This window comes from Dendropsophus ebraccatus, chromosome 4 (genome assembly GCF_027789765.1).
Source record: "Dendropsophus ebraccatus isolate aDenEbr1 chromosome 4, aDenEbr1.pat, whole genome shotgun sequence".
In the NCBI taxonomy this organism is placed as follows: domain Eukaryota; kingdom Metazoa; phylum Chordata; class Amphibia; order Anura; family Hylidae; genus Dendropsophus; species Dendropsophus ebraccatus.
In genome coordinates this window covers 32,745,209-32,772,518 of record NC_091457.1, presented here as the reverse complement: position 1 = coordinate 32,772,518, position 27,310 = coordinate 32,745,209, and the positions used below count along the sequence as shown (strand labels likewise).

Below are 27,310 nucleotides of genomic sequence, written 5' to 3'. Positions count from 1 at the left end.
CACCAAATTATCCATTTTCCTATCGCTAATAGGGGGTGTGGTGAATTGTTCACAGGGATCCCATTTAACTAGTTAAACATTTTACATAGTTCACAAAAAAGTGAAAAGAAAACAGGGTTTGCTGTAGAAGAGACCTGTAGCAGCAGGATGGAGTTATACAACCATATAGATCATAGATCTGCACATGCAATTCAATTAAACGCTACACGTGTGATCAAAAATGGTGTCACGTGCTTCTCTTTATTAACATTATTACAGATCAATAAACTTAACTGGGAGAGGTTGACAGAACAACAGCGCAATATCAGAGTGTCTGGCGGCGCATGGATCACTCTCCTATACTTTGCTGAATCAGATCTTCCCCGCATGTCCATAAGCTCTCAGGTGCGTCCTCACAAGTGGAGAGCAACAAAAGGAGTAGCAGAGGGGAGAAGGGAAACCAACACTGGTGAGAGGGAGCAAGGAATCATCACCGAATAGCAATTAATCCAACATCCATCAGCTTCTGGATTTTCTGGGCAATAACTGGGTTCTTCAAGTGTCTGCAGAAGAAAAAAAAAAAAGTGTAAATAAATAATATAGGTATGTAGGACATGTGTGGCCCTACAGAAAATAACACTAACACCTGGCCTGGTCTACTCAGACGAGGACTCGACCCTAAATAATTTTTACTTGAGATCTACAACTGAATAACAAACTGGGTGTCACCAGCTAAAGGTGTGTCCCTACAAAATCCAACACTGTCAGCTCTGGTTGGATGGTATCCTACAGCAAAGAAACACCCCACAACTGGTAACACCCAGATTCCTAATAACAGGCATGTCTCAACACAATGCTATAGGAAAAGGTGATCTAGAATTATTTCATGGCCATTACATGTTTTTGCTAAGTCTTATTTTATTTCATAAAAAGGAAAGTTTTTTTATTTTATTTTTATTCCTATTAACCCTTTGAGGACGAGGCCCAAAATGACCCAGTGGACCGCGCAAATTTTGATCTTAGTGTTTTCGTTTTTCCCTCCTCCCCTTCTAAGAGCTCTAGCACTCTCAGTTTTTTATCTACAAGGCCATGTAATGGCTTATTTGTTACAGGAATAGTTGTACTTTGTAATGGAGTCTTTCATTTTACCATAACATGTATGATGGAATCCCAAATATATTATTTATGAAGATATAAATAGGTGAAATCGTAAAAAAGAATGCAATATGGTAACGTTTGGGAGGGTCCTGTGTCTACGTAATACACTATATGGTAACAGCGACATGATGCAATTATTCCATAGGTCAGTCCGAACACAACCATATGCAGGTTACACAGATTCTCTTATGTTATATTTTTTTTTTTATGAAATCCTTTTTTTTGGCAATTAAATATTAATAAAATGGGCCTATTGTGACACTTATAACAGTTTTAGTTTTTCACCTACGGGGCTGTATGGGGTGTCATTTTTTCCGCCATGATCTCTAGTTTTTATTAATACCATATTTGTGAAGATCGGACGTTTTGATCACTTTGTATTGATTTTTTTAAATATATAATGTAACATAAAATCGGTAATCTGCGCACTTTTTTCCCTCTTTTCGTGTACGCCGTTCACCGATCACAATGACGCTTGTTATATTTAAATAGATCGGACAATTACGCACGCTACGGTATATTATATGTTTATCTATTTATTTATTTTTATGTTTTATTTATATAATATGATAGGGGGGGTTATTTCAACTTTTATTGGGGGAGGGGCTTTGGGGTAGTGTAACAGTGTTTTGAACTTTTTTTTTTTTTTACACATTTGAAGTCCCTTTGGGGGACTTTTACATCCAATACTTTGATTTGTACACTGATCATTGCTATGCCATAGGCATAGCATTGATCAGTGTTATCGGCGATCTGCTCATTGAGCCTGCCTGTGCAGGCTTAGTGCAGCAGATCGCCGATCGGACCGCACGGAGGCAGGTGAGAGACCTCCGGCGGTCCGTTTCAACGATCGGGACCCCCGCAGTCACACTGCGGGGGTCCCGATCGGTAAGTGACAGGGGACTCCCCCTGTCACTTACACCTAAACGCCGCGGGTTAATGACATGCGGCAGCGCGATCGCTGCAGCGTGTCATTACCGGTGAGGTCCCGGCTGCTCACTGCAGCCGGCCCCCACCTCCTATGAAGCGGGAGAAACACCCAGGACGTACAGTTACGTCCAGGATAATCTGGGGACAGACTTCCATGACGTAACTCTACGTCCTGGGTTGTCTAGGGTTTAAGGAATTTAACCGCTAGGGTCACAATCCCTAATATAATACACTGCAATACATAATATATAATATATAATGTACAGCAGTTTACTGCACTGTTACTACACAGGATATACCAACATAGCAGATCTGGAGGCTTTTATTAGGGCTCTGGCTGCCATGTCAACTGTGCAGCACCTCTTGGTTTAACACCTTAAGTCCACATTACATGGCCTGAACCATGGTCTAAGTGAGCACCAATCTACTAGATTGGCGCTCGAGTAAAGAGCCTATTTCAAGGTTGGATAATAGTGTAGCTGGGGCCATTGCTAGGTTGTTCTTGCAGCTCTTTCCATTCTTCAGCCATCCGCCACACATATACAAGAGATGTGCGGCTGAACTTGGATTGTTTTTAGACAGCTTTAAAGGGAATGGGTCACAAAGAAAAAAAAAATTGGAAAATGTTAAAATTACATTTGTTGTTGTTTTTGGTTAATTTATATATGTTATTTATATTTTTTACATGTAAGGAAATATGAAAAATTAATGATCTAATTTTTCATATTTCCCACTGATGGCCCCTAGGGGGAGCTCCAGCAGGTAAAAAGTAACCTGAAATACAGCTGCTGAAAAGAGGCAGTCTCTGCTTTACTGCTGTGACATCACCTCCCCCTTCTTTTCACAGAACAAAGAGGGGAAAGGAGCAGTGCCATTTTGTTGTTGTCTGCATAGCAGTACAGATACTGATAGAAGTGTGTCCCCAGCCAACTTCATAATACAACTCAGCTCTGCTCCAGATGATTTGAAAATCTGGATACAGTCCTGCAAAACTTCACCCAGGACTGTATCCCACTTATCCAGACATGCAGAGCAGAACTCAAATGCAGCCAGCTGACAAGCCGACGGCCGTGCGAAGCGAAGCACTTCACTACTACCATTAATTTGCTCCTCCCTGATGTACACTCAGACAGGCAGCTCATACACGCACACCCATACGGGGAGATCATACGCGCACACCCATACGGGGAGATCATACGCGCACACCCATACGGGGAGATCATACGCGCACACCCATACGGGGAGATCATACGCGCACACCCATACGGGGAGATCATACGCGCACACCCATACGGGGAGATCATACGGGCACACCCATACGGGGAGATCATACGGGCACACCCATACGGGGAGATCATACGGGCACACCCATACGGGGAGATCATACGGGCACACCCATACGGGGAGATCATACGCGCACACCCATATGGGGAGATCATACGGGCACACTCATACGGGGAGATCATACGGGCACACCCATACGGGGAGATCATACGGGCACACCCATACGGGGAGATCATACGGGCACACCCATACGGGGAGATCATACGCGCACACCCATATGGGGAGATCATACGGGCACACTCATACAGACAGGTGGGTCTCCTGACAGCTGCTCCTGGTGATCCAAAGCTACCCTCAGATCTCCGTCCACATGCAGCTCTCCGCTCAGGCTCCAGTAGCCTCTGACCATAACACACACCTCAGCTGCTGTAGAACCTCAATACTACATCTTAGCTGCGACAGAACCCCATACTCCACCTAGGCTGCTGCAGAACCTCATACCACATACCTCACCTGCTGCAGAACCTCATACCACATACTTCAGCTGCTGCAGAACCCCTTACTAGACCTCAGCTGCTGCAGAACCTCATATACACCTCAGCTGCTGCAGAACCTCATATACACCTCAGCTGCTGCAGAACCTCATATACACCTCAGCTGCTGCAGAACCTCATATACACCTCAGCTGCTGCAGAACCTCATATACACCTCAGCTGCTGCAGAACCTCATATACACCTCAGCTGCTGCAGAACCTCATATACACCTCAGCTGCTGCAGAACCTCATATACACCTCAGCTGCTGCAGAACCTCATATACACCTCAGCTGCTGCAGAACCTCATATACACCTCAGCTGCTGCAGAACCCCTTACTAGACCTCAGCTGCTGCAGAACCTCATATACACCTCAGCTGCTGCAGAACCTCATATACACCTCAGCTGCTGCAGAACCCCTTACTAGACCTCAGCTGCTGCAGAACCCCTTACTAGACCTCAGCTGCTGCAGAACCCCTTACTAGACCTCAGCTGCTGCTAATTGCTTGGGAGCTAAAATGAAATTCTTTGCCAGGTCATATATATCCCATCTATACCATGTTAGCCTTGCATTACATATACTGTACAGATGCAGTGTAGTAGCTACAGGCAGTGTCCTGACATTGGGAAGGAAGGGGTTAACACACTGGCAGCTTTTCTCTTTATTACTCTGGTCAGTGTGACACTTTTCTGCCTCCTCCATCCACTATCTCCTGAGACCGAGCTCCCCTGTCCCAGCATGTAGCACTGTAGTCTCTGTGCGTCCCCTCCCCCGTCCTCCTGCACGGAGCTGAGTCCTGCCGGCTCATTATCAGATCAGTCTCACAGCCCGAGCAGGAAGAGGGGGAGAGCGGCTAGCTGCTGAGGATAGTGCTGGGCACTGTGTACCTTCTCTGGGGGCTCCACAAGTATGGTGTCTGGCTCCCTCTCCAGCTCCCTGTGTGTGAGTTGCGCATGTCAGCCCTCAGCTACATTGTAGCAGACGGGACGGGAGCCGTCCATTGACTCCAATGTACTGAGGGCTGCCATAAAGCAACTGTGTATGTGTCGTGCAGGGAGACATACACAGATGCAATTGCAAATGGCAGCCCCCAGGGAAGCACATTATTGTTAATTTTACAAAATATAAAAACAGGAATCAAAGTCTAATTATTTTTAAAGATATTAATTAAATGAAACAAAAATAATAAAAAAAGAAAAAAATAAGTGACATTCCCTTTAAAATGATTAAATTATCCAATGAGCAAATGTTTGCTTGCTTGCTTGCTTGCTTATTGCTCGCTCTGTGTCATCAAGACATTACTTACTCGCTCAGGGCCTGTGGATCCTTCTGCATCTGTTCCAGTATAAGTCTCATTGCAGGATCACTCATTATCTGTTGCACTTCTGGATCTGCCATAGCTCTGCGCTTGACATCCTCAGGATTGTCATTTCGGTGGTACTGAGACATCATACACCTTTGATAACCATCAGTTGCTTCCTACGTACATAAATTGCCACAGTAAACACACTGTATGTACATATTACATCTCCTTTTCAAGTTTATTAGTTATATAATAGCATATAAAAAGGACTAGAGAGGTTCTGAGACTCACAGTACTTGGAAAGCATCATAGCAAATACTGATTTCTTACAACTGGATAGCAGCATATGACAGGACATCGTACTGTACCTTGCACGAGGAGTCCAGTTCTAGTGCTTTTTGATAGACATCCATAGCTTTAGTGTAATCTTTCATTGCCTCTAATGCAGCAGCTTTGCGAGTATAGCCTTTAACTGGGGATTAAAAGTAAACACACATTATAATAAAGATAAAATGATGCCAGATGCAACCCCACTTATTCCTGTGACTAGGAAATGAAGAGGGGGGGGGGGGGGGGGGATTGGTAATGTTGCGTAAGAATACAGCATTATCAATCTCCCCATATCCTTCATTGGACAGTATAGCACCATGTAAGGACACCATCAAGAATATTCTCTCAGTCTCTATTACCGAGTACCTTAACTGCGGCACTGCTCATCTGTACAGGCGCTGGGGCTAAGGCTTACAGCAAGAATTGCTGACATTCACTGCATGCAACATCACATATGTTGTAGGTATTACATGTCTTGCATTTTTATTTTAATTTCCTTGAACTCCTAAAATCCCTCTGACTCCTAAAATATAAAGATCAGTTCTACACACTGAAAACACTGAATGCAAAGATACTCACTGAATGCAGGTTCTAGTCGTATACATTCTTCACAGTCCTGGAATAAGAAAGAGCGAACAATTATAGTGCAAACCAAAGCAGAGGTCATTTGCTGCCATGTATTTCTAGTTTAGAAAACTACACACCTGCACAGTACTAAATAAAGATGGGTCATCTCACAAAGATGGCCTGGCATTTCTCACCTCACACTATTCATAAGCAACCAGTCAACATACAACAGCCTTCCAGCTTTTTTGTGGACCTGCTGCACAAAGGACATTGGCTGGGATGATGGACTCCAATGACTACTGGAATACATCAGGTGCCATCAGTGTCCATCATTTTGCCACAAAAAAAAAAAAAAAAAAATAGTGCTGCATGCTGTGCTATTTTCACTATCCAATATCTCTAACAGAGGCTTTTGACTGATGTGTGAGCAGATCTTTAAACACGATAGGTTTGGTTTCTTATAGCCCAAACGAGACACTGGCAGCTGTCCAGTGGCTTATGGCAACATGAATGAATTTGTTTAATGGCAGGGCTGTATTATATAATATAGAGACCTGATCATGTTTCATTTGAGGCATTTCCAAACTAGATAGACATCTGGAAGTTCTTGACTTGGAGACTATATATATATATATATATATATATATATATATATATATATATATATATATATATATATATATATATATATATATATATGGAGACATTACCTTTAGTGCAAGCTGAAACTCCAGCAGCTTTGTGTAGCACGCTGCTCGATTGCTGTACAGTTTGGCATCTGTTGGATTTCTCTTTATTGCCTCTGAATAATGTTTCATTGCTAGAGGGTAATCCCCTGCCGGAGGAATAAAACAGATAAATCTAGATGTATTACATCTATACTGTGTATTCACGTTTGCATAAAGAGAAGAAGTGAAAGGAGGAATGATAACATTTATATTTTAGTGCTGTGCTTCCACCTCAAGTTACACTGCTGGCATAGGAACCTTTCAAAACCTCACCAATATGTAGCAAAGGTGCTGATCATGCACCACTCCTACCAATGGAGTATTTAATTCTTAAATGCGACGATCACTATTGATCTTGCCATTTAAGGAGTTAAATGACCATCAGTATGATCATGGTCTCTGATGATGAGTGGCAGCTGTAGATAGCACAGCAGCCTATAGAGCAAGCTCAGCATGTGAGCATGAGTAATTACATATAGTCAGAGGATGTGAATGTATTATGTTGAATGGTGTTTAGGCCTAAGGCTGAACTAAAATAAAAACAAAACAAAAACTAGACAGACATTTTCCAGAAAAATAAAACACCACTAAGAAAATCAGTGTTGGCATATAATCATTTTATTTACACTAAAAAAAAACTAAATGTCAGAAAAAAAACCACAAGAAAGTAAGGAAAACTACAAAAATGCCCTGCAAAATCTATGTCTGCGGGAAGCCTAATACACACCCTCTGACTGCACAATCATGTCCATCTACTAAAAAAATAAATAAAAAAAAGTTCACACTCATCTGTCAGAGAAGCTATACACCCACATCTTTGGAATAGGAGGTCATATAAGCTATTCTATAGATTACCACAGGTTAAATCTTTTCCTGTGTTTGACTCAAAGGCAGCTTGAAAAACTGTAACCACTAAAGTCACTGGATATTACATGCATCAGGGGGGCAGGGAGGTATCTGTAAGTGCATTAGCTAATCACGGTACTTATGTGAATTACATAGTTACATATTACAAAGTTTCTGATAACTCATTTCAGTGAGTATTATCGATAAGTGAAGGTTTGCCTAAGGACAATTGATATTTATGAAATGGACCAGTCTCACATAACACAATGCTTGCTATAATTATAAAGACTTCCAGGAAGGATCCCCACAGTGGTTACAACTATGCCATTTTACCTTTGTTTCCAAAACATTGTAGAGGCACTCCAGCATATGTTGTACGAGTATCTTATATAAGCCCGTTTTATCTGATGTGCCAGTTACAGGTAATCTCCCATCTTTCTTGCCCTGGATAGGATTCCTATCACATTTTACATGATGACCCTTCCTTATGACAGATCAGTGACACGGCACACCTGACCCCTAACTCTCACTCCAGACTCAGTGTATACGTACGAGATGCAGTTTAGTCTGTTTTCTTGAATAAACTCTTACTAGAGATGAGCGAACCTCGAGCATGCTCGAGTCCATCCGAACCCAAGCATTCGGCATAGCTGGGGCTGCTGAAGTTGGATAAAGCTCTAAGGTTGTCTGGAAAATATTAATACATGGATATGTTTTCCACATAGCCTTGGGGCTTTATCTAAGTTCAAGTTCACTTTATCCCAGTGCCGAATGCTTGGGTTCAGATGGACTCGAGCATGCTCGAGGTTTGCTCATGTCTAGCTCTTACACAAAGGAGTGAGGAGGACAGTAAAGCTGCATCTCATATCCCACTGACAATGGATAAGAATATATAGGATTTACACCTCAATACCAACTCGTGAAAAAAAAAAAGAAAAAAATCTTGAGTAGTGCGGCGCTAAAAAATTATTCACAGAAGAACACACATTACAAAGTTATACAACTTTGTAATGTATGTTATGTCTGTGAATCGCCCCCTTCCCCGTGTCCCACCACCCCCACCCGTGTCTCGGAAGTGTGTGGTGCATTATACATTACCTGATCCGTGTCGAGGCAGTCCGCCATCTTGTGCCAAACGTCATCTTCGGACGGACGAATCGCTGCCGCCATCCCCCCTCCGCCGCGTCAAACTGTGCTCAGCCGCGATTGGCTGAGCACAGTTATGCTCAGCCAACCGCGGCTCAGCAGCTGATGACGCGGCCGTGGTGGGACACGGGGAAGGTAGCGATTCACAGACATAACATACAACTTTGTAATGTGTGTTATTCTGTGAATCATTTTTTAGCGCCACACTACCCCTTTAAATGATCCAGTGGTATCACTACTAGACAGCCAACCAGTGCATGCATTTCAGTAATACTGGGGTTTTATCAGTAAAATGGCCAGTTTCGTTGGTTGATCATCTAGTTATTCACACGTGCCACAGATCCTGACTGTCTGTAACATTGTATGTTAAGTTTGATCTCAAGTTACGATGTTCCAGAAAGGAATAATGTATGTATGTTGAGACCATTGTAAGTTGAGTGATCACTTTACATGAATGGTGAATTAATAAATGTTACATGCTTTTAGATAAATGAACTGTACCTTTTTGGAAGGCTTCATTGCCTTTGCTCTTCTCCTCCAGAGCTAGCTCAGGATTAATATATGCTAGGCGTTCCTGGTCCTTCAGGATTTTTTCTGCCTAAAAGATAAAGCGAAGGAAAACCATTATGATAAAATAACTCCTACAGCTCAATGTTCAAACACATCAAACCGTACACAAGATATTCTATTTAGTAGAATCAAAAGCCGACTGGAACAGTTCTGCAACAGTGACAGACTTCTCCATCACCGTGTTATAGGATTCACTCTGAATGGCTGTGCAGTTTATTACAGGTGTTACTTCACCCAGGAATGGAGCTCTGGGTCTTGTGAGTTGTCCAGCTCCCCCACAGCTGCCATTATCACAGAGCCCCAATGCTAATGTGCAGTAATTCTGGATTTTGTGTGTGCATGGGGGGGGGGGGGGGGTAGCATGAGACATTTCCTTCCCCTCCAGTAGTGGTGTTACTGAGTGGGCAATGCCTTGGGCCATTCTGATTCCAGAGGTTCGGGAAGCGCTGTGCTTCAGGCTCTGTGACAGGTGTGGGAAGTGGGACAGGCAAACATAGTTGTACACCCAACTTGTGTATTAAAGATTTCATGAAAATGTCGAACAGCAGAAATAGCACCGACTTCTTTTCCTCACACAGACAAACAGGACATGCACTGGGGAAGAGACCAGCACATGGCTCACATGGTATACATAGATCTACGGTTTTATACAGCAACATTAACCCATGTCTGTAATGATCACTAAGTGCGGTCTCTCCTCCTGCTTTTAGGCATACGGACCTGCTGACATTTCTTGAGAACATCTGGTGTTCTGTGCTCTGCCAGAGATTTGTTGAAGAACTGAATTGCTTCCTTGTACTTTTCCTCTTTATAATAGGAGTTTCCAATACGTGCATAAGCTCTGCAGACAGAAGGAAGAGAGACTTAAGAGTGCACAGAAGATTCTGATGTAACCACAGTGACATTTTGGTTAAGTCTTTGTGAGAAAAAATTTGTACAGTGGTACCTTGGTTTAAGAGTAACTTGGTTTAAGAGCTCACAGTTTTTCAAAATTGTGACTTGGTGTAAAAGCATTGCTTTAGTTAAAAAGCTCCCTGTACTGGGTGGGAGGGGGAGTGGAGGGGGGGCATGGTCTGCATTGCCAGGTCTACAGCACTGTACTCTGACCCAGGAAGGCTCCCTCACCTTCCAAATCATAGCAGATCCACTTCAGGCTGGGGCTTACATCAGGGGACAGGACTGTGGAGGTAATCTCTTCATAGCTGTAACCCCTCTCTTCCCAGACAGAGTGCTGCATGTATGTGCCCACATCTGTCCTGCTCATTCCTTTATGCTCCCTGAAGTCTCTGTCCGCCCTTGTGTTTCCCATCCTCTCCTTTACTGTACAGTAACTTATTATATTACATATTTTGCTGTTTCTGAAAGTTTGTTTCATTTGTTTTACATGTTATTTAGCATAATGAATCATTATTTTTGGGGTGTGGAACCAATTGTCTGCATTTCTATGATTTCTTATGGGAAAATTTGCTTTGGTTTAAAAGTAGATTTGGATTACAAGCACAGTCCCAGAACGAATTATGCTCGTAATCCAAGGCACCACTGTATAAAGATTTTTCCAGCACAGAAATTTTTGTACCTTAAAAAAATAAACTTATGTACCAGAAATCAGTATAAAATATACTTAGGATCTATACAGACAGACAATGCATAACAAATAATTATTGCATCAGATGTATATATAGTTCCTAAGGTGAAAAGTCAGGGAGTGTGGCTCTTCAGTGATACAGTGTATACAAGAAGAAACTCCAGTACTGCAGTTTATGGACATGCTTCATTCACTGGAGTGTAATACCACATAGACAAAAGCGTAGACTAAAAAAACTTTGCTGCAGTCATAATCAGACTAAGGGCCCTATTACAACAACAGATTTTTTTTTTTTTTTTTAAAGCAAAAGCCAGGAAGGAATTTGAAAAGGAGAGATCTTAGTATTTCCTTTGTTACCTGTTCTCTGTCTAAAGCCCACTTCTGGTTTTGGCTCAAAAAAAAAAAAAAAAAAAAATCTCTCAGTGTAATAGGGCCCTTAGGCTCGCAGCACTGGGACTTACTTGGCGATTTGTCTATAGTCTTCACGATTTTCTCTTCCTACTTCAATGGCTGTGTCGCACATCTCTCTGCAACGGTTGTAATCCCCTTGTTCAAAGTATACAGCTAGATATAAACAAATAAATAAATAAACGATTGATTTACATTTCTGGTGAACTTCTCAGGCCCCCTTCACACGTCCGTGTCAGTTTTTACTGTCAGGAAATCCTGATCAGGAGACCTTAAATGTCATCAGGATAGTATCAGGATTTCCTGACAGTAATCCGTTTTTACCATCAGGAAACCATCAGGAAAAACCTTCAGGATTTCCTGATGAGATAATATTGTCTAGTATGCCAACATAAATCACAGGTACCCGTGTACCTGGATGGCCACAGGCTGCAGAACTACAACTCCCATCATGGCCTGCCAGCAGAGCCATGATGGGAGTTGTACTTCTGCAACCTGGATGGCCACAGGCTGCAGAACTACAACTCCCATCATGGCCTGCCAGCAGAGCCATGATGGGAGTTGTACTTCTGCAACCTGGATGGCCACAGGCTGCAGAACTACAACTCCCATCATGGCCTGCCAGCAGAGCCATGATGGGAGTTGTACTTCTGCAACCTGGATGGCCACAGGCTGCAGAACTACAACTCCCATCATGGCCTGCCAGCAGAGCCATGATGGGAGTTGTACTTCTGCAACCTGGATGGCCACAGGCTGCAGAACTACAACTCCCATCATGGCCTGCCAGCAGAGCCATGATGGGAGTTGTACTTCTGCAACCTGGATGGCCACAGGCTGCAGAACTACAACTCCCATCATGGCCTGCCAGCAGAGCCATGATGGGAGTTGTACTTCTGCAACCTGGATGGCCACAGGCTGCAGAACTACAACTCCCATCATGGCCTGCCAGCAGAGCCATGATGGGAGTTGTACTTCTGCAACCTGGATGGCCACAGGCTGCAGAACTACAACTCCCATCATGGCCTGCCAGCAGAGCCATGATGGGAGTAGTAGCCCTAATCTCACCTGTCCCGGATCCTGCTCTGTCGGGGCCGCGAGGTTGGGGTCCGGGTCAGAGTGCAGTGCTGAGGTCCGGGCAGCGGCGGCGGTCGGAGGTGCGGAGCATCCGGCGGGCGGCCTGGTGGTGAGTTCCCGGGGGGGGGGGGGGGGGGGGGTTGAGAGGGTCAGATGCGGCGGCGGCGGGGGGGGGATCTGTAGTGCCGGGCAGCGTGTGCGGTGCGGTGCGGGGGGGATGGGGGTGTGCGGGTGATCGGACGGCGGCCGGGGCTGGCTCTCTACCAGTCCGGAATCGCGGGCACTTTCCTGATATACATCAGGAAAATGCCCGTGATTCCGGCGCTCCCATAGACTTCTATGGGGGCGTCCGTGCCGGATTTCCGGACGAAAATAGGACAGGATCTAAAAAATCCGGTCCTATTTTCCGGAACGGACACCCTTCCGGAAAAATCCGGAAGGGTGTCCGTGTCTAATGTTAGTCTATGAGTCCGGAAATCCGTCCGGATTTCCTGATAGGAAATCCGGACAGATTTTCCGGACGTGTGAAGGGGGCCTCACCATGTATCTGATAAAGACCACACTTACCTGCTTGATTTGTAATGTAAGTCATGTTAGTAGGATCAAGTTCCCGGGCTAGAGTGTAGTGCTTCAGTGCAGTCTCAAAATCTTTCTTCTTGTAGGCCTCATTGCCGAGCTCTTTCTCCTTCTGAGCCTGAGGAGGATAACAAGGTTATGACATAATGATGTACTAAGGCTCAGGTGACGTAATGTAAGCATGCAGCAGGAGGATTAATACTAATCCCTGCTTACCTGTTTTTTGTTTTCTGGGAGGTCTTCTTCCATTGGCTCTGGCTTAGTCTCTTTCTTGGGTTGAGGGGGAGGTGGTGCTGGTGCCTCCTCTTCCTCATCATCAACACTTCCAAGATCCACTCCAAGTAATACACTAAGCGTTGTCATGACCCGTGGATCTTGGAGCTTTCTAAATGGGGGAAAAAAAAAAAAGTTTCAACTTTACCAATGCACTGACTGTATGAAATTCTGCTTAACCCCTTAAGGACGGAGCCAATTTTCGTTTTTGTTTTTTCCTCGTGTTTAACCCTTTAAGGACCGTGCTAACATTCGTTTTTGCGTTTTCGTTTTTTCCTCCATGTGCTTAAGGCCATAGCACTTGCATTTTACACCTACAGACCCACATGAGCCCTTATTTTTTGCGTCACTAATTGTACTTCGCAATGACAGGCTGAATTTTTCCATAAAATATGCTGCGAAACCAGAAAAAAATTATATGCGCAGTGAAATTGAAAAAAAAAAAAAAAAACGCAATTATTTTTCTTTGGGGGGCTTCATTTTTACGCCGTGTGTCCTATGGAAAAACTTAGTTGTTATATATGTTCCTCAAGTCATTACGATTAAAACGATATGTAACATGTATAACTTTTATTGTATCTGGTGGCCTGTAAAAAATTAAAACCATTGTTAACAAATATACGTTCCTTAAAATCGCTCCATTCCCATGCTTATAGCGCTTTTATCTTTTGGTCTATGGGGCTGTGTCAGGTGTAATTTTTTGCGCCATGATGTGTTCTTTCTATCGGTACTTTGATTGCGCATATGCGACTTTTTGATCGCTTTATATTACATTTTTTCTGGATTTGATGTGACCAAAAATGCGCAATTTTGCACTTTGGGATTTTTTTGCGCTTACACCGTTTACCGTGCGAGATTAGGAATGTGATTAATTAATAGTTTGGGCGATTACGCACGCGGCGATAGCAAACATGTTTATTTATTTATTTATTTTTATTTGTAAAATGGGAAAAGGAGGGTGATTCTGACTTTTATTAGTGGAGGGGATTTTTTATTAATAAAAACACTTTTTTAACTTTCCCTTACAGTAATATGAAGCCTTCTGGGGGACTTCTATATACACAGAACTGATCTCCCATTGAGATCAATCCTGTGTATATAATAGAGCAATGATCCATCAGATCGGTGTTCTATTATAATGGTCTGCTGCAGACCATCTGAATAGATTGCCGAGCCGGGATCAGCGTCATTCCGACGCTGAGCCCCGGCCGGCTCACTAGAACGGATCTGGACACCAGGGAGAGGGGGTACAGCTGCTATTCAAATGCAGCTGTCAGCTTTGACAGCGGCATTTGAATAGTTAATTAGCCGGCCGCGGCGATCAGCCGCGCCGGCTAATACACGCGGTCCCTGGCTGCACTTAGCAACCGGGGACCGCGCGCTGCAGAGAGGGCTCACACCGGGAGCCCTCTGTTTACTCTTAACGGCCGCATGACGGGTATACCCGTCATGCGTCGTCAAGAGGTTAAAAGGCCATAGCACTTGCATTTTTCCACCTAGAGACCCACATGAGCCCTTATTTTTTTGCGGCACTAATTGTACTTTGCAATGACAGGATGAATTTTTGCATAAAGTACACTGCAAAACCAGGAAAAAATTCAAAGTGGGGTGAAATTGAACAAAAAAAAAAAAAAAAAAAAAAAAGCATTTTTTTTATTTAGGTTTTTTTTGTTTTTACGCCATTTGCCCTGGGGTAAAACTGATTTGTTATGCATGTTCCTCAAGTCGTTATGATTACAACAATATATAACATGTATAACTTTTATTGTATCTGATGGCCTGTAAAAAATTCAAACCATTATTAAATATATGTTCCTTAAAATCGCTCTATTCCCAGGCTTATAACGCTTTTATTCTTGGGTCTATGGGGCTGTGTCAGGTGTCATTTTTTGGGCCATGATGTTTACTTTCTATCGGTACCTTGATTGCACATATACGACTTTTTGTTTTTTATTAAATTTTTTTCTGGATTTGATGTGACCAAAAATGCGCAATTTTGCACTTTGGGATTTTTTACACTTATACTAGAAGCCCCTCTGGGGGACTTCTAGTATATACACTTTGATCTCTCATTGAGATCTTTGCTGTATAGTTATACAGCAAAGATCAATGAGATCGGCACTCTGATGCTTTCGGCTGCTGCAGCCGAAAGCATCCGAGTGCCGATTCGGGATCAGCGCCATTTTGGAGCTAACACCCGGCCGGTACAGATGTGTGGGCGATCCACCCCACTAGACACCAGGGAAGTGCTGGATCCGGTAATCGGATGCAGCTGTCATCTTGGACAGCTGCATCTGATTACTGTATTAGCGGGCACGGCGATCGGACCGTGCCCGCTAATACCCGCAGCCACGGGCTACACGTGGCACCCGGGACCGCGGCGGTTCAGAGCAGGGTCGCAGCGTGGCCCTGCTCTGAACACCTCTTGGGGACATATGACGTACGGGTACTTCATATGTCCCTAAAAAGTAAAGGGGTACTCTCGCGCGGGGTGGGGGGGGGGGGATGGTTAGCGGCATTTTTTTCCTGGGACCGGGGAGGAGGTGGCTGAGAGAAAAGACGTCCACTCACCTCCCTTGCTCAGTGTCTTTTCCCTCAGCCACCTCCTCCCTGGTCCCAGGAAAAAAAATGCCCCCACGCTGGACTATCCCTTTAGCAGCCTAAAAGTTTAGAGTGTATGTTTTACTTTTAGAATGACACATCGTAAGAGTGAAAGGGTCTTCTACTTTTTGCAGCATACAAGGGTCTTTAGCAATGTAGGAGGATCTGTATACTAGTGCAACGTACATAGGTTTGTTTATAATGTCACAGGTCCGACTGCTGGGACTAGATCAGCTAGTTATGTCCTCTCCTATAGATAGGTGATAACTCGTGATGAGTGAACATGACTTGGAGCTGCAAGGAGAATACTCACGTCCCAAGATCAGATGGCTTGTTTTTCAGTTGTTCTATTAGTTCTCTGTAGCTGGGGTCACTAAGGAGAGCTCTTGTACGGGGGTCAGATTCTAGTTTCTGGAATAAGTTGGGGGAGTTGAAAGGATTCATGAACTTCCTTTCTGTGGGATATGAAGAATAATATCTAGTAAGTAATACAGCTTATAGACAGTGAGAGGCGTTCACAGTTCAGTTTGAACCAAGCCTGTACCTGCTAGCCTTGCCTCCATATTCTGCAGGCCCTCTTTAAGCTGAGCATTTGATGGCTCATGTCTTAGACCTTCTTCATACGTTTTCTTGGCTTCCTCAAACCGATTGAGAAATTCCAAGGCCGCGGCTTTTCGTGAATACCCCTAGACGAGAGTAATTAAATGTACGGTCAGTCAATCATTAAATGAATGGTCGGTCAATCAGTTCTGTGTAGGCAGAAAGAACTTACTATTGAACTACAACTTACACAAGTTGTAGTTATATCAGCAAAGAAAATACAACACGGAAGCCACTATTTCAATTGTAACTACTCAGTCTATAATAAGAAAATAAAGGGGTTATCCAGCGTTGCAAGAACATGCCCACTTTTTCCCCACTTATTCCCAGATTGGGTGGGGTTTGGAACTCTGTTCCATTGAAGTAAATGGAGCTAAATTGCAAACCACACCTAAACTGGAGACAAGAGAGGGGGAAAAGTGGCAATGTTTTTGTAGCGCTGATAACCCCTTTAATCGAAACCTGTAAGTTCACACTGTGTTTTTGCAATCTGGTTTTCATCCGTTTTATGTAAAAAACAAATGAAAAAAATGATTTATTTGTGTGCATCTGTTTTGCTGTTGACTTCCATTATAGAAGAACAGATGTGTTGACCACATTTTTGTGGACGCCAAAAAAAACGGATGCGTTTTTATCCGTCTTTCAATAATGGAAATCAATGCATAAACTGATCAAAATGGATGCACACAAATGCATCCCTTTTTTATTAGTTTCGCTAGGCTTGAATTGACCACTCCAACCTTCCGTAGACACAGTGAGACCTATCAGTCAAGCTCAGCAAGGTGCAAAGAAGCAGCAGAGACGCCTCCTCGACTACCCATTTTTCCAGCTTATCTATAAAATGATGGTGTCTCTAAAATGCGACTATTTCAATGTATAGCAACATTAGAGCTTACAATTTTGGAATTAAAACTTATTGTCAGTACCTTACTAGCTCTTCTATAGTATGAAGCACATCTGCAGACTATGGTAAATGGCAGACAATAGTTTCCAACAGGATCTTCATAGGCAACCTGCGGTGTCTTCCAAACTCTGGCAGTAGCTATGTATTTATATGGGGAATTACTGCAACTCCCAAGTTATTTTGCCCTAACTACATTAAATGGAACTTCTCATCACTTTCATATGCCCAAAAATACAAGATCAGGGAGGTCCCCAGCAGCTTCTCCCACCCCACCAGGTTTGGTTGCTGGATCTTTCAGCCTTTGGGTGTACGGGGAGATCTATCAACCAGGGCTGGAGGGAGAAGTCACCAGGAAGCATCTCAAATTACTTGTTCAAGCAACATGAAAGTGACAACACGGGTTGTCGGGGAGCAGAAAAGGAATTACCTATTCTGCCCCCTGGTAATTCACTTCTGCCCTCAGCATATCTCAGAAGTATACCTAACAAGACATGAGGAAACAGGCACCAAGTCAAGACCATTGTATGTAGGCGAAATCAGGGCGGGCTGCTGACAAACTCGCAGCGGGATGTCTATCGAGTGTACAGGGCAGGTATCCGCAGTGGGTCTCGCTGCGAATTCACAGAACAAAATCCGCTGCGGATACGGCCAGTGTGTTTGTACCCTAACAGCATATCACTACCATACATTCTAGGCACAAATAATCTGTCCCCTCCCACCCTGCAGTAAATACAGATTACATAAGCTTTGCCTATCTATTTCTAAGCCTTAGCCCATTCATACCTTTCCCCAGTCTGGTTTCAACTCCACCGTCTTGCAGCCATCTTCTAGGGCTTTGGCATATTCCCTCTTCTTGGCATAGGCTGCTGAGCGATTACTATACAGCACATGGTTCTTGGGGTCTAGTTTGATGGCTTCTGTGTAGCATCGCACCGCTTCATCCAGATTACCAGCTGAAAGGGCTTTGTTGCCCTTCTCTTTTAATTCAGTTGCCTGATAAATAAAAAGAGTAAAAGTAGAAATGTGGATAAGCACGGATCCTGTGTGTCACAGTCACTCATGACATGAATGGGGGGGTACACTACCACAGACATCTGTCTGCTGACCACATATTGCAGTGTTATAGCAGTACAGAACCGGGCAGCAGACACGAGATCACCAGCTGATCCCCTTTTTTATTCCCAGTATTTGGTCTAGTGTGCTGATCATATGTACTATGTAAATATTGGGACAGCGATCTCATGTTCCATACAGATGGCACACATTATACCATCCCTGCTATAGTTTGGAAACCATTGCTTAACCCCTTAAGTCTACCACCCCCACACTGACTCACTCAGGGCAGCGTGGGTTGGATAGAAAGGCTCAGATGTAATGATTTTCTTTCTGCAGAGAACCATACAATTCCTGAGCTGAAAGGCAATTTTCCAAAGAAAGCTAGGGTATAATTTTATCTCTTAACCCTTTAAGGACTACCATACAAGGTATTTCAGCGCTGCTGACTCAGCACGGCTTGTGTCCCATGCAGCCCTGGAGCAGGCAATGGTTGTGTAAGGACAGCTGAGCTCCTGCACTAAGGCTGGGATTGGAGGAACCTCAGATTCCAGCTTTTTTGTTACCACAGCATGACCCCCTCCTTCAATCAGGTCACCAGTGTACAGTCAGCCCTGGGGACCTATGATGGAACCCAGAGGTGTCTACAGTAAACGCCTGCTATTTGGGGGCACTAAATGACAACAGCTCAAGTGGCGCTAACACAGATCACAATGTATCAGTATACAGGAATATGGAAATACATCATAAGGTTAAAGCAAATAGGAATCCCTTTAAGGGTTTACCAGATTATAATATTCATGCCCTAGGACAATGTTCTTAGGATACATAAATGACAGATCAGCGTCGACACCATCTCAGCAGTGTCTCTGAATTCTTCATACACCAGCACACTGTACATATAGCAACTATATTCACTACAACCATGGAGATGCCCTAGACTCCTAGAGTTATAGCGACCAGCCGACCGCTACAGCACTGCCTCCTTTAACTCCAGATCAGCAGATCGCTGATGCACAGACAGGGTTTATAAGATGTGGCTGTTGTCTTTAGACAACTCCTCTTAGCCACTGGAATCCATCACAGCCGATCTTTCTGTGAAATCTGTAAAATGTGACCAGTTATAGAACATCGCACCCCGAGTCGGTCACATAGGATGAGCAATTCTACCACCTGCCACTGCTCCCCACAACCGCAACATTGATTTCTATGGGGCTGTTCACACTGTCCAGTTGTTTTATGTAACCATAAATGTTGACGCAAAACTTGCTAACAAGCCCCAGTACAGGTCGTAATAGCGGCACGTAATTACTCAGTGTATGGGAGCGTCTGAAATTTGCAGTCACTACCACAAAAAGTACAAATCTGTGTCATTTTGACCATTCCCACCTTTTTAGCCGTCATCTTTCCAATTTTTACCGAGTCGCAAAGAATACAGATGCACTACAGAAATTTTTTTTTGCAAATTGCAGATGATGATTGAGGACACAATATACAGTCCTGAAGAAGTACTGAACATGTGAATGAGGCCTAACATGAAGAATCATGTATTACACCTTCATTTTAACCCGGAATCTGACAAAACTCAGGAGGAAATATTCCATGTCACTTTCCTGCGAGGCCAAATTCACTAACAATTTATCTAATGAATCAGACTTTGTCGGTTTAGTCTTAAGGCCCTATTCCACGGAACCATTATTGGCTGTATTTGGCCGATATCGGCTGTATTCGGCCGATAATCATCCCGTGGAATAGAAGGCAACGATCAGCTGACATCGTTCATGTCAGCTGATCATTGTAGTCGTTTGTTTTTTAACATGTTGAAAAAACAAACAACTGATACAGCAACGATCTTTCATACATCTATCTGACCTAGAACGGGGATAGGGAACCTTAGGCCCTCCAGCTGTTGCAAAACTACAACTCCCATCATGCTGAAGACTGTCCAGGCATGATGGGAACTGTATTTTTGCAACAGTTGAAGGGCCCTTTTCTAGAATGTAAAAAAACATTTTTATTTTCAAGTACAAAATGGCAGAGAGGCTTCCCAAGCTCCTGACTTGCTGCAAGCTGGGATGTCTCCTCACTCCCCTCCTGTACCTGCCCTGCTTGCCTGCCAGTCTTCTGGAAGCAATTATAGGGATGGGATGGAGGAAGGCGTACAGCCCTCAGAAGATCAGGAGCCTGGGAAAGCCTCTAACACTTTTCACTGAAGAATAGAAGCATTTATCTACATTCTGGATATATGAAGAGGGCTGTGGAGTCAGTAAGCCTCAGCTCCAGCTCAGACTCCTGAATTTTATCCGACTACAGCTCCTTGATAAACGGCCAGACAGAACTGGCTCAGCGGCTTCAGTGTAATGTCCCACATGATCCTGGGGCGTTCTAAGGGAACACGGAAAGATATAAAGCAGATTCTCCTGTGTGTGCAGTGGATGCAGCTAGTCTCCAGCCTCCACGTCCTGAACAACTCAGAACTAGACTAGAAATAGTAAGTGGTCTTTTCTGCTGACAGTCTTCTGTGTTTCTAATATTTACCATGCACCAATGAAACACTGCTAACAATGCTAGATACCTGTGATATAGAGGAGCCAGCCATAGCAACAGAGGTCAGACTTAGGCCCAGATTTATCAACTGCCAGTGTCCACGCTCCTGAATCATCGCAGACCCACAGGAACTACCCACTCAGCCAGTCAGTGACTGAAGCGGTGTCCCACCTCACTCATTGATTGGCATTTCTAAGTGGAGCCGTGACATCATGAGCCCAATGCACAGGGTAAATAGGACTACTTTAATATGATCCCAACACCCCCTGGATTTTTCCTTGTTGCCCAGAACACCCCTTTAATTTCTGCCTCTCTTTAACACACACACACAGCCTGCTGCAGCCATAGCGCACACACACACAGCCTGCTGTAGCCATAGCACGCACACACACACACAGCCTGCTGCAGCCATAGCGCACACACACACACACACACACACACACACACACACACACAGCCTGCTGCAGCCATAGCACACACACACACAGCCTGCTGCAGCCATAGCGCACACACACAGCCTGCTGCAGCCATAGCGCACGCACACACAGCCTGCTGCAGCCATAGCGCACGCACACACAGCCTGCTGCAGCCATAGCGCACGCACACACAGCCTGCTGCAGCCATAGCGCACGCACACACAGCCTGATGCAGCCATAGCGCACGCACACACAGCCTGATGCAGCCATAGCGCACGCACACACAGCCTGATGCAGCCATAGCGCACGCACACACAGCCTGCTGCAGCCATAGCACACGCACACACACAGCCTGCTGCAGCCATAGCGCACACACACACACAGCCTGCTGCAGCCATAGCACGCACACACACAGCCTGCTGCAGCCATAGCACGCACACACACACACAGCCTGCTGCAGCCATAGCGCGCACACACACAGCCTGCTGCAGCCATAGCGCACGCACACACAGCCTGCTGCAGCCATAGCACGCGCACACACACAGCCTGCTGCAGCCATAACACGCACACACACACAGCCTGCTGCAGCCATAGCGCGCGCACACACACACACAGCCTGCTGCAGCCATACACGCGCGCGCGCACACGCGCACACACACACACACACACACACACACACACACACACCACAGCCTGCTGAAGCCACAGCACGCACACACACACAGCCTGCTGCAGCCACAGCACACACACACACAGCCTGCTGCAGCCATAGCGCGCGCACGCACACACACACACACAGCCTGCTGCAGCCATAGCACACACACACAGCCTGCTGCAGCCATAGCACACACACACACACACACAGCATGCTGCAGCCATAGCGCGCACACACACAGCCTGCTGAAGCCACAGCGCACACACACACACAGCCTGCTGCAGCCATAGCGCACACACACACACAGCCTGCTGCAGCCATACACACACACAGTCTGCTGCAGCCATACACACACAGCCTGCTGAAGCCACAGCACGCACGCACACACACAGCCTACTGCAGCCATAGCGCACACACACACACAGCCTGCTGCAGCCATAGCGCGCACACACACAGCCTGCTGAAGCCACAGCGCACACACACACAGCCTGCTGAAGCCACAGCGCACACACACACACACACACACACAGCCTGCTGCAGCCATAGCGGACACACACAGCCTGCTGCAGCCATAGCGCGCCCACAAACACAGCCTGCTGCAGCCATAGCGCGCCCCGCACACACACGCAGCCTGCTGCAGCCATAGCGCACACACACGCAGCCTGCTGCAGCCATAGCGCACACACACACACACAGCCTGCTGCAGCCATAGCGCACACACACACACAGCCTGCTGCAGCCATAGCGCGAACACACACAGCCTGCTGCAGCCATAGCGCGAACACACACAGCCTGCTGCAGCCATAGTGGCACACACACAGCCTGCTGCAGCCATAGCACACACACACAGTCTGCTGCAGCCATAGCACGCACACACACACACACACCGCATGCTGCAGCCATAGCGCGGACACACACACACACACAGTCTGCTGCAGCCATACACACACACAGTCTGCTGCAGCCATACACACACACACAGCCTGCTGAAGCCACAGCACGCACGCACACACAGTCTGCTGCAGCCATAGCGCGCACACACACAGCCTGCTGCAGCCATAGCGCACACACACACACACACAGCCTGCTGCAGCCACAGCGCACACACACACACAGCCTGCTAAAGCCACAGCGCACACACACACACAGCCTGCTGAAGCCACAGCGCACACACACACACAGCCTGCTGAAGCCACAGCGCACACACACACACAGCCTGCTGAAGCCACAGCGCACACACACACACAGCCTGCTGAAGCCACAGCGCACACACACACAGCCTGCTGAAGCCACAGCGCACACACACACAGCCTGCTGAAGCCACAGTGCACACACACACACACACAGCCTGCTGCAGCCATAGCGCACACACACAGCCTGCTGCAGCCATAGCGCGCCCACACACACACACAGCCTGCTGCAGCCATAGCGCGCCCCCACACACACGCAGCCTGCTGCAGCCATAGCGCACACACACGCAGCCTGCTGCAGCCATAGCGCACACACACACACAGCCTGCTGCAGCCATAGCGCACACACACACACAGCCTGCTGCAGCCATAGCGCGAACACACACAGCCTGCTGCAGCCATAGTGGCACACACACAGCCTGCTGCAGCCATAGCGCGCACACACACACACACACACACACACAGCCTGCTGCAGCCATAGTGCGCGCGCACACACACACAGCCTGCTGCAGCCACAGTGCGCGCACACACACACAGCCTGCTGCAGCCATAGCGCGCGCACACACACACAGCCTGCTGCAGCCATAGCGCGCGCACACACACACAGCCTGCTGCAGCCATAGCGCGCGCACACACACAGCCTGCTGCAGCCATAGCGCGCGCGCGCGCACACACACAGCCTGCTGCAACCATAGCGCGCGCGCACACACACACAGCCTGCTGCAGCCATAGCGCACACACACACACACACACACACACACACACACACACACACACACCTTCCAGAAAGAAAACACCACATAGAGGACAGAGGTTACTCCTACACTACCTCCTACTAAATGCTTTACCCTGTGTAACTAAATCTGTTTTTTCTGGTATTAATAAATAAGCTCCTTAGATTCATAGAACATAAAGTATATTGATGAGGAACATTTATAACATTCATATGAAAACTCAGTTTTAAATTATTTTTTTTTTTTTTTTTTTAACTGGAGGTAGTACATTTTTTACCACTCCTAAGCCCTGTATATGGAAGGTACCACGTTTCTCCTTGACCTAAAAGTAGTGTCAGCAGTTGGGGATGTGAACTGCAGCTGACAGATTCACTCTAAGGCTGGGTTCACACTACGTATATTTCAGTCAGTATTGTGGTCCTCATATTGCAACCAAAACCAGGAGTGGATTAAAAACACAAAGGATCTGTTCACACAATGTTGAAATTGAGTGGATGGCCGCCATTTAATAGCATATTTGCTGTTATTTTAGAACAACGGCTGTTGTATTGAAATAATGGCAGTTATTTACTGTTATATGGCGGCCATCCACTCAGTTTCAACATTGTGTGAACAGAACCTTTCTGTGTTTTTAATCCACTCCTGGTTTTGGTTGCAATATGAGGACCACAATACTGACTGAAATATACTGACTGAAATATACGTAGTGTGAACATAGCCTAAGGGTACAAACACACACAGCAGATACGCAGCAGATTTGATGCTGTGTTCAGTTATTTAGATCTAATCTGCTGCGTATCGCAGCAGTAAATACACAGCGTATATGCCGTGTGTGTTTGTACCCTAAGGGTACAAACACACACACCGTATACGCTGCGTATTTACTGCTGCGATACACAGCAGATTAGATGTATATAACAGAACACAGCATCAAATCTGCTGCAGATCTGCTGCGTATACGGTGTGTGTTTGTACCCAGCAGAACTGCAGCAGATTTGATGCTGTGTTCAGTTATTTAGATCTAATCTGCTGCGAATTTGTTGCGTATTAACCCACACACCATATGTGCAGCGTATTAACTGCTGCGATATGCAGCAAAAACGCAGCAGATTAGATCTAAATAACTGAACACAGCATCAAATCTGCTGCGTATTTGGTGTGTGGGTTTGTACCCTAAACATACATGCTCACTTACAACAGGACCCAAAGAGTGACAAATGGCCCGGTGAGGGTGTGTTCACACAGGCATTAACTATATGGGTTCTGAACTCCTAATTAAAACCACATTGTTTCATTTAAAGCACATATCACTTTGTGTTTTTTGTTTTTTTTTACACGATTGGACTGGTGCCGGTGCAGAGATGCTGTGGATCAGTCCTCAAAATAAATGACGACGCCATCGACATCCCCGCACCAGTCTGTTCATGTTAAAAAAAAAACAAAAAAAAAAAAAACACACAGGCGATGTACCTGATGGAAAATACAATTTAAACAAGGGGGGAGGGGGACCCTTCCTACTGATTTTAAATGGAGACTCCTTGGGTATGTGATTTGTCAATTCTCTCCACCTAGTTCAGCTCTGAATCTACTAAAATAAAGCTGGGTCAACACAGCAGTGCAGCACACGCTTAGGGTGCGTACACACTACGAAATTCCCGCGTATGACCTACGGCAGATTCCGTCGCTCGTACCCACACGTGGTAGTGCGCATCTCAGCCCGTGCCATAGACACTATTCTATGCACGGGCGGATTCCGCTGAAAGAATTGACATGTCACTTCTTTCGGCGGAATGCGGAATCCGCCCATGCATAGAATAGTGCCTATGGCACGGGCGGAGATGCGCACTACCACGTGTGGGTACGAGCGACGGATCATACGCGGGTCGCGGGTCATACGCGGGAATTCCATAGTGTGCACGCACCCTAAGGGTCCATTTACACAGAAAGATTATCTGGCAGATTATCTGCCAAAGATTTCAAGCCAAAGCCAGGAATGGACTATGAACAGATCAGGTCATAAAGGAAAGCCTGAGATTTCTCCTCTTTTCAAATCCATTCCTGGCTTTGGCTTCAAATCTTTGGCAGATAATCCTGTGTAAATGGACCCTAAACTTCTCCCTGTACACACTTACCAGTAGTGTCATCAATCATACACCGGCTCATGCGGAACTACAACCCCCATCATGCCTGCACAGCTAAAGTTTTCACTATCCAAGCAAGATGGGAAATGTAGTCTTGAAACATCTAGCGGCCTGCAGGTCTGGCACCTGTGACTTACACCTACTGCCATACTGATCCTGGGGGCATCACTACTAGGACCGGCACCCTGGGCGCAGCGCTACTAGGACCGGCACCCTGGGCGCAGCGCTACTAGGACCGGCACCCTGGGCGCAGCGCTACTAGGACCGGCACCCTGGGCGCAGCGCTACTAGGACCGGCACCCTGGGCGCAGCGCTACTAGGACCGGCACCCTGGGCGCAGCGCTACTAGGACCGGCACCCTGGGCGCAGCGCTACTAGGACCGGCACCCTGGGCGCAGCGCTACTAGGACCGGCACCCTGGGATCAAGCTGGAGGCTTTATACCACAGGTATTAACCTACAGGACAGTGCTCCTCCCCAGCAGTGCCTCCAGCTGTCAGGGCATGATGGGAGTTGTAGTTTTTAAACAGCTAGAAATCCTCAGGTTAGAGGACCCTGCTATGGGATGAGCAGAATTAAGCTTAGAACCTATCCAAAATAAGCTGCAACCCGACCTAGAAGTATCCTCTAGGACTCCATCTACACACACTGCACTCATTCCCCATGGAGAAGTACACCGGCTGCTCTATGAGTAACCATACAGGACAAACGCACCTGTCCTGACCTCTGGGTGTGAATGGGCGTCTATACATGTACAGGAAGCCACGCTTCACCAGGTCACTGCCATGCTCCTCACTATGAGGACCAGTCCCTCCATACCCCACAACTACGACCTGCCAGAGGCCAGTCACCCAGGCTACAGGGCTCAGGAAACAGGACGTAAAGTTCACGCACCCACCTCCTGTAACAGGCCGGTCATGTCCTCGCTGTACGGCACTGTCGCTACAGCCGCCCTGACACAACTAGGCTAGCATTCTACCGCCTGCTCTCCACCCACCAGCAACTTATACCCGGTGCCCCCTTACCGTCTCCATAGCCGCACTGTATTCCGGCCTCTCCACGCGTCTTCTCGAACCTACTAGAAGATGACAGTTCAGAACCCGCCCAGCAAAGGGCACGCCATTCGCGGACGTCTTTAAATGAACGCCACTGAATGGACGGGACCGATGTCAATCAAAA

At 46.1% G+C, this 27,310-nt stretch overlaps 1 protein-coding gene across 2 annotated transcripts; it reads right to left on the bottom strand.

The window, feature by feature from the left end:
- Positions 1–221: 221 nt before the first annotated feature.
- On the bottom strand, positions 222–27,310 carry STIP1 (stress induced phosphoprotein 1). Of its 2 annotated transcripts, none has more exons than XM_069968256.1 (14): positions 27,157–27,310; positions 18,180–18,389; positions 16,437–16,578; positions 16,206–16,347; positions 13,235–13,403; positions 13,010–13,136; positions 11,422–11,524; positions 10,096–10,216; positions 9,307–9,403; positions 6,796–6,920; positions 6,098–6,134; positions 5,557–5,660; positions 5,192–5,364; positions 222–542 (listed from the first exon to the last, which is right to left on the bottom strand). In XM_069968256.1, the coding sequence occupies exons 1-14, from the start codon at positions 27,163–27,165 to the stop codon at positions 470–472; spliced, it is 1,632 nt and encodes a 543-aa protein (XP_069824357.1). In that variant the 5' UTR covers positions 27,166–27,310; the 3' UTR covers positions 222–469. The 2 variants fall into 2 exon arrangements, with proteins under 2 accessions (XP_069824357.1, XP_069824355.1); XM_069968254.1 differs by lacking the exon at positions 27,157–27,310 and adding an exon at positions 27,030–27,065.